The following is a 13,775-nucleotide window of genomic DNA, read 5'->3' as shown; positions in this document are numbered from 1 at the left end:
TTGCAGATAGTGCCAAGGACTTTGGAGTTTATTCAAAACGTGATGAGAAGCCTTTGGAACATTTTGATGACGAAGTGACATGATCAGACTGACAGTTTGACAGGATCCCTCTGGCCACTGTGCTGAGAAGAGCCTGAAAGGGATCGAGGGTGGAACCGGGAATGTGGTCTGGAGGCTGCTGTAATCATTAGGCAATAGACAATGACGGTGTGGCCCAGAGCTGTGGCAGTGCAGGGCCGAGGAGCACAGATTCCAAATCTATTTTGGAGGCAGAGCCCACAGGAACCGCTGACAGGCCATTCATTTTAGCACTGTTTGTTATCACAAAAGTTTGGAAGCAACCTTAATGGTCAGCTGTAGGAGACTGGCCATTACTGTGCATAATAGCACACAGCACAGGCTTCCCAGGAGAATGAGAAAGCTCTTCGTGCATTAATACAGAAATACAGAATGATTTTCAAGATATATTAAATGACAAAAGCAATATGCAGAACAGTTTATGGTATGTTACTATTTGTGTGGGGCAAAAAAAAGAAAAAAAAAGCAAAACACACAGATACACACGTGGTCCTTGGATGTTCTGTTTTGTTTTTGTTGTTGTTGCTGTTTTGTTTTTTCAGTCTTTATTCTCTCCGCTTTCCAGGTTTGGAATCTGTGTTCCTCGGCCCTGCACTGCCACAGCTCTGGGCCACACTGGAGGGAGGGATTTATGTTCGATTGAAGGGAGGTAAACAATAAACAAAATACACAAATAAAATATAGTGTGTCAGAGGTGGTGTTATGGAGAACAATGAGGCAGAGAAGGGGACAGATTGTAAAAGTTGTGTGTGTGTGTGTGTGTGTGTGTGTCCCCAAGGCCCCATGAGACACTTTGATGAGAGAGTGGTCGTACGGCCGAGAATACCCAGGTACAGCTGACACGAGAGCCAAATAACCAGAATTTGGACTTTGGTCCATGAACACAGCATGGGGTGGGTTACCGCTGCTTGCCTACTGGGGTGACAAGCCAGTTACATTTTCGTACCCTCTTTCAGGTGAAGGCAATCAGTGCTGCCCCCACGTCCCCCAATTCAGCCTCTTGTGCAGATCTTCACCCGCCCCCCATCTCCCTGTGCCCTCCGGAAAATAAAACAAACCCCACCAAGCTTGTTTTCTCCATACCTTTTTATTGAACTGTGCATACTTCATTAAAGGACCATTTGCTTAGAAATTCTTAAACATTTGGACATATTTTACAAGACAGGACAGCAGCTGGAGGTCACAATTTCATCCCATCACATGCATAAAAAGACACGGGTTTTTCTGTTTGGTTTCTTTGTGTGTGTGTGTGTGTGTGTGTGTGTGTGTGTGCCTGAGCACGCACACACAATGCTCATTGTCACCTTTACAGGAAGGACTAGAGACATCAACTGACCAGAGATGAACAGGACCCACAAATGCGACCCCGAGAGAAGAGCGGCTAAGGACATTGGTCACTTATGGCTAATGTGATTGGCTTGGCCCCCATCATGGGTGGGGTAATCAGAATGGCTTTGCTGGCAGAAAAGCCTCAACCTCACACCATAGTTCCTGGGCGAGACAGAGGGTCTTAGCTAATGGAGTTGGGGCACATGCTACCAAGGGAGACACTGGGGCTCAGAAAATAGGAAAACCCGTTGGCTCTCAAAGTTGGAGGGCAGGCTGGCCCTCTTTTCCAGCTGGACTCCCATGGCTCAGGGATTGCAATCCAGTTTCCAGATGTCAGCTCCCAAATTCCTGCCCCAGCAAGTCCCAGACCAGGAGAAATCCCTTCTTTGTGAGCTAAACTAGAACATGAGGCTGAAAATGCAGGATAGGAGAGTAGGAAGGAGGCTGGGGCTGCCCCATGGGGCCCCTGGAAGTGTTGCTCTGAGAAGACCAGGGCCCTGAGGGCAGACAAGTGTCAAATGTGGACATCACCTTGGCCCCTAATTGAATCAAAGGCTAGATGGCATTGGTGGAGCTTAACAGGTTTTAATGAGAGCCCCCTCTCCCCGCCCCATTTCTCTTTCCTTCCCAGTTAGCAATACCTCAAGCTGGGTAAGAACTAATGAACTCCTGTATTCACTCACACATTCGCTCATTCAGAAGTCAATCATTTACACATTCATTCACTCAAAGGAACACGGGTTGGGTGACCACTATGTGCCAAGGGCATACACTGGGGGATAACCCTGAGTTCCTGGTGCAGAAAATGGTGTTTCCAGCTCTTGCCTTTGGATCAAAGCCAGGAGGTCTGGAGAGCAAAGAGACCAACTTGCTCCCAGCTCAGCAGCTGCTGATTTTCCTTTTCTCCACCCATCAGGCACCCGGAGCTTAGATGTCAAGCCTACCAAAGAGAGAGCCCGAAACCCTAGTGAAGCCTTAGGGGCCCACGATCCAAAGCCATAGAGAAGTCTGAATCTCTTGGGCATCTTCTCTTGTGCTTCCTTCCTTGTCCAAACCTGGATTAGCTCAGGAGGCAAGAAGCGTGGGACGATCCACATATGATCCTCGAGAGCATCTTAATGGAACAGAATTGGGAGCCTCCTTCATTTTCTAGAACCGTCATGCCTCTGGAGCCGTTAATGTGAGCTATTTCTGCAGGACAGGGCCTCAAAGGGGGATCTTGGGAACTGGGTTTTTGTTTCATTTTGTTTTGAAGGCAAGTAGCTGATCAGGCTATCCATGCAAACCTATTGTCCTGCCTCACTTCATAATAAAACCACCTATCACTGCCTGGACTTGGGGTCTTCCTGAGGAGGAAGGCCCACCTCCTCCAAACCCACCAGACATAGTTGTGTGTGTGTGTGTGTGGGGGGGGGTACTTTAAAACTTCTTCTGTCAAATGGTCTCCTTGGAGAATGCAGTATCCAGACCCACTTGGGAAGGGGCTAGAGATGTGGGCGACCGGGCAGCTGAAGCCTAGTTTTGCTGTAAAAATGGATTACATCTGCTTCTCTCTTTTGGTCCTTCTGGATTTACTTCATTGGGTGGGGATTTTCAAACATCTTAAATGGGATTTTCTGTTTTGTTTGCCGGTTGGGGGGGGAGCCCTTTTGGAATGGTGCCATTTGCTGTTGCCTAGGTAGTTAGGCGGCTGGCTAATGGATAAAAGATCATTGCATCTCTTGCACAGAAAGCCTCAGGCCCATGAGGGCACAGGGTCTGGGCAGAAGAGCAGCACCGTGACATGGTCAGCCAGAGAGGGACTGTTCCTTGGCTGGTCTGGGGAGGGCAGCATAAGCCTCATCCCAGCCAGTGTGGCTCCTGTTAGGGCACTGGGGACAGGTTGGGTCATTAAAATTACCCAAGATAGGAAGCAGAGGGGAAGCAGGGTATCTTGCTGCCACTTCCTTCCCTGGCACCCCTGCAGAAAACTCCAAATCCTAGAATTTGAATTCCTGCTAACTGTATTCCCTGCTTTTGCCTCAAGGCTTTGAGCCTGTGCCTAGACGTCCAAACCACACACACACACACACACACCCCAGAGAGAGAAGGAGAATTGCCCTGGTTGTTCAGTCCACTTGCCATGCAAAGTGAGGGTCTCTCTGCAACATCCATTTTGTGCATGAACCACCCTCTTTTTATCAGCTCATCCCCCAACACGGCACCGACTTCCATGGTGAGGCAGCCCCACCTGCGGGAAGCACTTTCTTAACTTGAGCTGAAACTGACCACCTTGTTCCTCTCACTCAAGAGAGAGGCTTCACTCAGAGGCTTGCTCTCAGCCATCCCGCAGGCAGATGACGTCTTCTTCAGGAGAACTGCCCCCCTCCCTCCCCATCCTGGCCAGCCCTTAGAAGATCTTTTCGGGATCTCCGCAGAGAAGAATGGAGAGTTAGAATCGGAGGGAAGAAAAAGATGAGGGACCGCTGGATTCACCAGAGCCCCTTCCAAATCCATTTCGTCAGGTTGGCATTTGGGGAAGTCCAGGAGAAATTCCAGGTTAAGACAAAAGCAGGGGCAGTGGAGGGAAGCCCAAATGACACAATCTCTCTCTAGATGAAAACAGCCACAGGCTAGACTGTTTGCTTATCTGGGCATCAAACCTAGCAAACTACTAGGAGACAATTTTGTTTTGTTCTTGTGCAAAAGTTTTTAAAAATCTCGTCTGTTTTATTTGGCTCTGGTCCAAACCAGATTACCAGGAACTTTTGGGGGTAGCAAAACTCCAATTAGGGTCATAGTCCAGAATAATACATTTGTCCTTCGATTGGTTTCCTCTTGGGGTTTATCCAAAGGGATGGTTCACTGCCATGGGGGTCCAGATTCGGCTCAAATCTCTGATCTGGCCAGAGGCCACAGTCCTGAAGCCAACAGTGAGGCAGGTGGGGGTATGAACACCTAAATGAATGGAAGCTGAAGATTATCTGGGTTTTCTTCAATTTCCTGTAGGAGTTGAAGAGTGGAGAATCACTTTCTGCTGAAGATCCTGCTTCCTGAGATGTCCTCTGCCCACCTGAGGCTGGAAGCTGCTTGGGGGGGGATTCATCAGGACACTCCAGAAACTCCCCGGGGCCTGGATAGGTGGGAACTGGAGAAACACCACTGCCCTTGCCACACGTCTCGGGTGCTAGGGAGCCAGGCGGCTGGGAAGGGGAGGGCAGATGTGCTGGCAGGTTCTGGGGGACACGTCTTCTCAGGGTTCGGCTGCAAGCTTGTCTATTGCTTTTTGGTGAGGCTGTTGGAAATGGATTAAAATGAGGACCTGGTAACAAGTTCATGAGATCTGAGGCCCCAGCATGTTCTCCGAGGTTTGCAAGAACCTGAAAATGCTCTGGCCTTCGGATCCAACTGATGTTACAAGGGAGCAGGGGTGTTGCAACAGGCCAGCTGAGAGGGGCTTAGGTGTATCCTGGACCCCAGCAGGAAGTTTGCTTGCAAGAGATTTTTGGTTCCAAGATCTCTGGGGATGAGAAAATTCAGTCTCTTCCAAGTGCCAGCAGGGTGGGGAGAATGAGCTGAACCAGCCCACATTCTATCCCCATCTTGAGGGCCATCCACGGCCCTGCTTCTCCTGGTCTCACTCCTGCATCCAGGCCCAGGATTGTTAAGAACAGAAGAAACACACGGAACGAGGGAAGTAACAGTGTCCACAGACTCTAGGCCAAGTGTCAGGAAACGCCTGCGTGAGCAGGTCAGAACCCCAAGTCTTTCCCTATCCCCAGAAAGTCAGAATCAAAAGGAAGAAAAGAAAGCAAGCCCAAGGGGCAATGGGAGGAAATGAAAAAGACCAGAGAGTATCAGCTATGGTGATGACCCAACAATTAAACTCCTAAGACGTTATTCTAGATTACAAAAGTAGCCATGAGACGAAGCGGCCCTATTACAAATTGGCTAAAAACACCTATGTACCTATATACTTTTTATCTGAACAGAAAAAGAGGCTACTCTGAGACACATGGATATCCTACGATGTAGACCCGCGTCAGACACTTCTAGAGCCAGAAAAACAGCAACAGAAAATGCAGAGGTAACTTTTTTATTTCTGGGCGTAGCCAGGCTGGGCTGGGTCCCCCTGGCTGAGCGAAAGCATTTGGATGCGGTCATGTATGTGGTGAGAAACGGGAAACTGTAACTCAGGGCTGGAGGCTCTCCACTGTCCGGTTGGGGGTGGCGGAGGTGACCTCTTCTTCCTCTGGCCACAGGAAGAGCCATTTCCCAAAAAGGATCATGCCCCTCGAGGCGGTTTGCCTGGCTCTCCTCAGATTCAAAGTTACCTAACTGGAGGCTGAAGCCTGGGGTTATGTTACTTGGGGCTAGTTAGCAGAGAACTAAGAAGCGAGGGAGGGGGTGGGGGGGGGGAGGAGGAGAGAGACGGGGAGAGAGAGAGAGACCTGGCTCCAGTGACCCTTGTCCGCGATGAAGTTTGAATTTCCCCTTGTCCATGGACTAGACACTCCAGCCATGACTTGGAGCAAGACAGAAACGTACGATAGTTACAAACATGAATATGTCACAGTTTTACAGAAGAGAATACTGTTTCTTTTTCTCCTCAGAAAAGGGGATCTTATTAGGAGAGAGGGCAGGGCTGAAGCTAGTCACCAAGAGGCGGTGGAGGAGAGCTGGGAGTCAGTTTGGCCAAGTTTGTGGTCGCCAGCACTTTGGGGGCGGGGGTGGGGGGTGGGGTGGGGGTCAAGCCGGGTGAGTTGAAAGGAAGTGGTCTCCTCAGGATTTTGCCGTTCTCCGTCGTCTTCTTTCTTCTTGATCCCCAGTGCTTCTAGAGAAAGGGCCTTCACGGGAACAAACGTCCTCTCCTCTTCTTTCTTTCCCCGTTAAGTGTGCTTAAGATAAAATTCCTAAAGAAGGCACTGAGAAATCTACTGCACCAAAGCCCTGTTTTTTTCTTTTCTTTTTTTTTTATCCAAAGATAAAAAAAAAAAAAAAAAAAAGTGAAAAAACCGACTCCTCCAGAGCTGGCCCTCCTCTCTCTGCAGGTCGCAGACTCCCCTGTGTGATCGGGACACACAGCCGCCTGGTCCCTAGCCCTTACTGATAATGGCGGAAGTTGGAAGCCAAGTTCGGCTGGGTTCTCGGCGAATTTCACGGAGTTCGCCAAAGGGACCAGGCATCCACCCGCGCGAGCCCCTAGCTTGGTTTCTTTGGGTTGACTTGTTTTTTTCCTCCCCACCCCCCCCCCCCACGCCGTTTTTGTTGGTTCAGGAATGGGTGCCATATGGATCACCAAGGTAAAGTGGTATTTGCCTCCAGACCATGCCTTCCTCTCTTCCGTGAGGACCTGTCTGTCAAGGTCAGCTTCTCAGTGGAGACTCTTAGGTAGATTTCCCAGTGCATATACACAGGTACAGGTAGGGTGTACACGTATTAAAAATCGGGGTATGCTCCTTTTTGGCAGGTGGGGCCTGGGAAAACTTACAATACTCTATTTTGAATTGGGCACAGGGGAAAAGCTATATTCCCACAATACATACACAAGTAAAAGGAAAAAAAAAAAACAAAACATAATGCAATACTTTCTAAGCATAGTATATGCTGAGTTTCAATTATTCTGTTTCTATAAGAACTCTATAGGACTCTGGCTAGTAAGCCTGAAAAGGTAGGTTCTTAATGATACTTCTGAATTCGTCCTTCAAAAGTGACTCCATAAAATGCTACTTTAAGGTCAGACAAACTACACAGGGAAGGAAGGGCCAGGTCCTGTGTGACCACACAAGGCAGAAAGGGCCTTTGGTTACAAGGAGAGTTGCACCAATTGGTTATTAGTTAAAAAAAAAAGAAAAAGAAAGAAAAAAAAATCATATCCAATCTGTACACTTCTCATCGGCTTCAACCAACAAATGAAATGCCTTGATTTGAAGAAGGGGTGGTAAGTTCCTTCTCGCTGTATATGGCTATATTTAAACATGTTCACTTTCCTGATATGTAAAATAGACTATATTACTATTGTTACTAATTTTTACAGATAGCATCAGCTCTAAAAATATCGGAATCGGAAATCACAACTATTTACTTTTATCAAAAAGCATTTGTTTTCCCTGAATTTTCACGTTTGTGCTGATGGCCGACGTAAATGGTCACGAAAACAAAGAAGAGGCAGGTGAGATGAGATGGGCCGGGGAGGACTGTCCGTCGGCCGCTCCTCAGTAGGCCCCCAGCCCGCGCTGTGTGCCCGGCAAAGCGCTTGGGGGCGTGGCTGCTTCCTCTCTCTCTGGTGCTACCAGCACAGGATGACCTCACACTTTCCCTGCCCCTTAAGTCCCTTTGCAGTGGCTGCGAGGATGCTCTGAAGATACCTCAGAGTGGCAAGATACTTCGGCATCGGCATCGTAGCCTTTGTTAACACAGCAGAGAACAGGACTGCACCCTCTTGGAAGGATCCACAGTCCCCGGAGACACTGAGAAGCAGTAGGAACCAGGTACATATTCAGCAGAGCACAGGTGTTTTTAAGGGCGGTGGGATGACTCCCGTGGACACCTGTGACAGGTGGTCCAACCGCATGCCATTGTGCAGAGGGCAGGCAGAATGACTCTGATTATTTGTGTACTGTCAGGTGGCTCATGCCATCACACTCACAGGCAGACCAATGACACATTGTATGAGGAACAGGAGACCCACACCATGTTTGTTCCATCAGGAAGACGTGTGCCTGTCACCGTGTTGTGGACCGGCAGATCTACACTACTGTACTTGGGACATCGTCCATCCACGTTGTATTTAGGGAACGACATCGGTCCGTTGTACTAAAGACAGGCAGATAGGTCATCTTGACTGACAGATGGGCCAACAGCAGGGCATCATGCTAACCGGTGGCTCAACCCAATGTGTCTGAACTGAGGAACGGCCAACACCACTGTCCTTACTGGACCCAAATCAGGCAGGCCAACGCCAAGTCGTCGAACTAGGACAGGGAGACCAACACCAAGAAATACACCGGAACCACTCACAACGCACACAAATACTTATTGCTTTTGTCTGTACTAGCTGCATTGATGGCTGCAGAAAGGAGAGCTGAGTTTTAGTACAGACAGTGACACTGAACACATACCAACAGCTGGTTGACGAGAAAGAGAACAGAGTAAACACCCAGTGCCCACCGCCTACTGTGTTCTTCCGAGATGCGCGTGTCTCCTGCACACGGGACTCTGTGAGAGGCCCCACTCCAGGGCTCAAGTACCCTTCCTCGCAAGGGGGCCAACAGGAAGCTTCAGAGGGACAGGGAAGGAGCCCACAGACTTCAACATGGCGGACAGCAATACCCGCACAACATCACCCACCGTGGCCCGACACAGGCATGTAGTTAACAGCCCAACTGTAGTCCCCAAAAGTGGCCCACGGGAAATAGTGCTTGTTTTTAAAGTGCAAGATGTTGACACTGTCCCTGGTAGAACCTATTTTGAAAAACATAAAGTGCTTTTTATTTTAACTTTTTTTTTTTTTTAAACTTGAATACCACAGGAAACAAAAAAGAATTTCTATCATAGTAGATGCTTTCCCTGCTGCCACAGGAAGTATTCAAAAGTCTGAACTGGGCATTTCAGTTGGGGATTTTTTTTTTTTTCCATTTTTGCAGGTTAAAAAAAAAATCAGATTTTATTCTGTTCTTCGGTAACATACAGTCTCTTTGAATAAGCTATTTCTTTTGCATATTTGACTCTTGCATATCTTTTGAGTCTGCTAGTGATGTACAGAGAGGGTTTTCCTTATACAACCCTAAAGCAATGTTCACAGTTCACACTGTTGGCTGAGTGCCTGCCGTCTGAACCCTTCCCACGTTGCCGGGGGGCAATTAGAATCGGGAACAAGTGGTGCAACTCACCCTGATGATATCTCAAAATAAAATCTCAGGTACTACGGAACACTGAAGTCGATGAAGACATCTGAGGAAGGGTTTTGCGCTGGGACCGTGGTTTATGGCGCAGAAGTTTCCCCACGACACAAGCATCCTCTGCAGCCTTCTGACAGTGGGATCCATCCAGGAGGCGATGGACAGGAGTTCCTAGAGGTGGATGGGCAATGCCCAAAACGAAATTGGTCAACCCGGCCACTTGTTGTTGTCCAGCGTCCGTCTCCAGCCGAAGCCCAAGGGATGGAGATGTTGCCCCCTGAGGCTGCGATGGACAGCCGTGACAGAAAAGTGGGGACTAGGTAGTCTTGGTGAGGTCTAGCATGTGGTAGTGGTGGCTATGAGTTCTGCCCATGTCATCTCCCAAAGAGGGCAGCAGAGTTGTTACAAGGAGACGCCATAGCCTGTGGCTTGGCCCACTTCGTCCTGCTGTACCTGTCATGGCTCTCCAGGCCCTAGGGAGCCTCCTCTGGAGTCTCTCTTCTGCCTGGGGGCTCTGCAGAGCCTGTCTGTCTCTGCGGCAGGTCAGCTGAACGGCACGCCTCTTAGGTCTTGCCACAAGTCTCTGCTGCAGGAAGGGTAGCTCAGAGGCTCTGATCCCGTGTGCTTCCGTGGGCTCCTCCCCCTGGCAACACGCGGACGTCGGGGGAGATGTGGTTCTCGAGTTTGCACTTTTCCTGACCACTGGGGCCTTTTCCAGTCAATGCTTCTGTCGAGTAAATACAGTTCTGCCTTAAGAACTTAGGGGAGGTGGGTAAGGGGGAGCTTTCAAAGTGGTTCTTCTCTGATCTTGTCCCGACGCTGAACTTGGGACTGGTGCTCACATGCACGCTCTTGGGAGGGCTGGAATCTACACTGTAGAGAACCTGCCCCTCATCGTCTGTGTCCGCATCAATGTACTGGTGGATACCTGCTTCGAAGTTGAATGCTATTGCTGTGTGTTTCTCAGGCGACCGGGGGGGTGTCCTAGCACTTGCTGTGGTATAGATGGAGGACTCTGGGCTCAGTACAGGCCTGTCCAAGAGTGTGGCACACTCTAGCCCAGCGACAGCAGCTGCACCCCCCCGGTTCCTAAGAGGGTCATGGTACATCCCCAGAACGGGGACTAGTGGACTGGGGTCACCCTCCATGAAGTTGACTTTAAGTGCTCGTAGCTTCAGGGGGTTATTCGTCTTCATAGAACTCTTGGGGCTCTCAATGAAGAAAGAAGAGCATTGGCTGGCATCAGGGGTGGGGTTGGCCTCCACAAATCTCCCACCACTGGCACCCAGAGCTCCCCGCCAGCCCACCTCTGGGGCCATGCTACCCCCAGTCTTGCTGGGGAGTGAGGCCAAAGGGCTGTGGGAGAATCTGGTGGCTTCGGGGAAGTCTGTGGCACAGCTAATGAAGCTATCGATGCTCGACATGCTTCGCATGTCGATGACCCCTTCTGTACGAGTGGGCAGAGGGGCTACAGGGCTGGGGATACTCTCCATTTCAAGTTCTTCCTTTGGTTTGCTCTGTGTTGTTGACTCCTTGGTATTGAGGATGGGTTGAGATTGGGTCTTGGCCATCTTATTGTACATGTCTTCCAACTGCTGGACGTTCAGGTGCTGAGGACTGGAAGATGATCTGGCCTTCTCAGGGGATCCCTGCTCCTTGGTTTCAAAGGACTTACTTGAGCTAGTTTCAGATAGTGTCCTCTTTGTCCATTTCCATTTGTTGGGAGACAAGTGATTATCTTGTACTTTGTCCTTCTTACTCATATTTTCTCCATTTTTCTCTACCACAATGTCCATCATCTCGATGCTCCGGGCGAAAGCATCTTTCATGTTCATGGAGACAATGCTGCCATTCCTCTTGGCTCTCTCCAGAGCCTCCCTCCGCTTGATTGCTTTCTCCTGCCTCTTCTGCTCCTTGTAGAACTCAGAGAAGTTATTGACAATGATCGGGATGGGAAGAGCAATCACCAGGACACCTGCAATGCAGCAGAGTCCTCCGACAATCTTCCCCAGGAGAGTCTTGGGGTAGATGTCTCCATACCCAACCGTCGTCATGGTGATGGTGGCCCACCAGAAAGAGGCCGGGATGCTTTTGAACTTGGTGTCATCCTCGTCCTTCTCGGCAAAGAAGACAAGGCTGGAGAAGATCATGATGCCCATGGCGAGGAAAAGGATGAGCAAGCCCAGCTCATTGTAGCTCCTTCGCAGGGTGAAGCCCAAGGACTGGAGGCCGGTGGAGTGGCGCGCGAGCTTGAGGATGCGGAGGATACGCATGATGCGGAAGATCTGGACCACGCGGCGGACATTCTGGAACTGCAGCACGCTCTTGTTGGATTCGGTGAGGAAGATGGTGACATAGTAGGGCAAGATGGCCAACAAGTCAATGGCGTTGAGTGGGCCCTTGAAGAACTTCCACTTCTTGGGTGAGGAGAGGAACCGCAGCAGGTACTCCATGGTGAACCACGCGATGCACACGGCCTCCACGTGAGCCAGCTGGGGGTTGTCTGTGGTCTGGCCGAACTCGTCAAGACTCTGCAGCTCGGGCAGCGTGTTGAGCGACAGGGCAATGGTGGAGAGGACGATGAACATGATGGAAATGATGGCAAGGATCTGCAAGGAGAAGAGAGCGGGACTTAGTTACCGACCTCCAGTAGGATGATCATCCTAACACCCTGACTCTGCGGGGTGCTCGTCAACAGTTCAAGGGCACTGTCACATCTCACTTGTCACGTAATGACTGGTTGTTCGAGCTAAAAAGATCATTTATTCAAATCCGTTTTTGTTTTTTTGAATCCATTCAAAACCAAAGCCCGGAGACCGCAATGATTTCAAGCTAACTATTCTAGCCCGAGGGGTCAGCAGTGAGGACCCAGCAGGTTTGAAAGACAGCGTGAGGAGCAACAATTTAAGAGCTTGGACTCTGGTGTCAGGTTGTTTTGGGTTTAAATCCCAGCTCTGCCACTTCCTTGCCTGGAGCCAGGTGTTTATCCTAAGCCTCAGTTTCTTCATCTGCAAAATGGGAGGGCAAATACAGTGTCTATTTCAGAGAGCTGCTATGAAAAGTCAAGGCGTTAACGTGTGCAAAGTGCTTAGGACAGCTTCCAGCAGCACACGGGGAGTGTCTGATAAACACCCGCTATCTTCGTGGGGGTGACCTCTCAGCCCTCACCCCACAACATGCCGTCAGCTGAGACCACCCAGGCTCTGCGTGGCTCAGCTGGCCTTTGTTTCCTGCCCTGTCCCCGAATGTCCTGTTATATCCTGTGAGCAAATGCCACTGCTGCTTGCATGTGAGAGTTTTCCGTCCTTTGCAATCAGTCCTCACGCACAACACAGGGTGGTCAAGCCTACATTTCTACTTCGACCCCTCTCTTTGGGTCTCTCCTGCCACAGGTTCCCAAACGTCACACTTCTCTGGCCACACGCCATTTTTGGCCCATCCCGCATGTCTGTGCCATCTTTAAAAACCCAGCCCACGTGACCCCTCTCTGTAGAGGTCATTCCTGGTGGGACTGGCCGCTCCGTCCTTCGGGGTCCCTCACCACTTCGCCTTCCCTTGCGTGCTTTTACAACACATCCCATTACAGAGGCGTGTGTGTTCATCACTGCCCAGAATCCGCGAGCTTCTGGGGGGACGAGGGATGGGTTCAGAGCTTTGTCTCTGCACCCCTCGCACCTAGCCCAGGGCAGGGGCTAGTCCAAGTTCACAGAGTGACAAGCGGAAGGAACAGGACCAGAATTCAGTTGTCAATCTGGCTACTATTTATTGATCATGTACAACATGTGAAGCACTTTGCTAGGCACCGGGGGCACCATTAGCAGCAAGAAAGCTCTTTCTCCACCAGCCCAGATGCCGAAAGGATGTGTTATGCATTTCTCCAACCTCAGGTGCTCTATCAACTTCCTGGGGTTTTTTTTGTTGTTGTTTTTTTTTTGTTTTGTTTTTTTGTTTTTTTTTTTTTCAACGTTTATTTATTTTTGGGACAGAGAGAGACAGAGCATGAACGGGGGAGGGGCAGAGAGAGAGGGAGACACAGAATCGGAAACAGGCTCCAGGCTCTGAGCCATCAGCCCAGAGCCCGACGCGGGGCTCGAACTCACGGAGCGCGAGATCGTGACCTGGCTGAAGTCGGACGCTTAACTGACTGCGCCACCCAGGCGCCCCTTTTTTTTTTTTTTTTTTTTTTTTTTGCTGTACTCATGTTCAACGTATTCTGTGTCTTTTATTTTTTCTTTTATTTATTTTTAATGTTTTTTTTTTAAATCTTTGAGAGAGAGAGTATGAGCATGGGACAGGCAGAAAGAGGAGACAGAGGATCCAAAGCAGGCTGCATGCTGACAGCAGAGAACCCCATGCGGGGCACGAACTCGTGAACTGTGAGATCATGACCTGAGCCGAAGTCGGACACTTAACCGACCGAGCCACACCAGGTGTCCCCCCCAAGTACCCTGTGTCTTTTAAACAAAAGCTTTTGAGTGTTAATACCTT

General features: G+C 49.8%; 1 protein-coding gene across 1 annotated transcript in view; it reads right to left on the bottom strand.

The window, feature by feature from the left end:
- Window positions 1-1,146: 1,146 nt before the first annotated feature.
- The window catches only part of KCNB1 (potassium voltage-gated channel subfamily B member 1), a 100,740-nt gene continuing 88,111 nt past the window's right edge, over window positions 1,147-13,775 (bottom strand). Inside the window, exon 2 of the mRNA XM_043553700.1 lies at window positions 1,147-11,896. Coding sequence (XP_043409635.1) covers window positions 9,890-11,896 — 2,007 coding nt within the window. The 3' untranslated portion in view covers window positions 1,147-9,889. The remainder of the gene's footprint in view (window positions 11,897-13,775) is intronic.

This window comes from Prionailurus bengalensis, chromosome A3, assembly GCF_016509475.1.
Source record: "Prionailurus bengalensis isolate Pbe53 chromosome A3, Fcat_Pben_1.1_paternal_pri, whole genome shotgun sequence".
Lineage (NCBI taxonomy): Eukaryota > Metazoa > Chordata > Mammalia > Carnivora > Felidae > Prionailurus > Prionailurus bengalensis.
The sequence above is the reverse complement of the archived record's forward strand: the minus strand, read 5'-3'. Positions and strand labels throughout refer to the sequence as shown.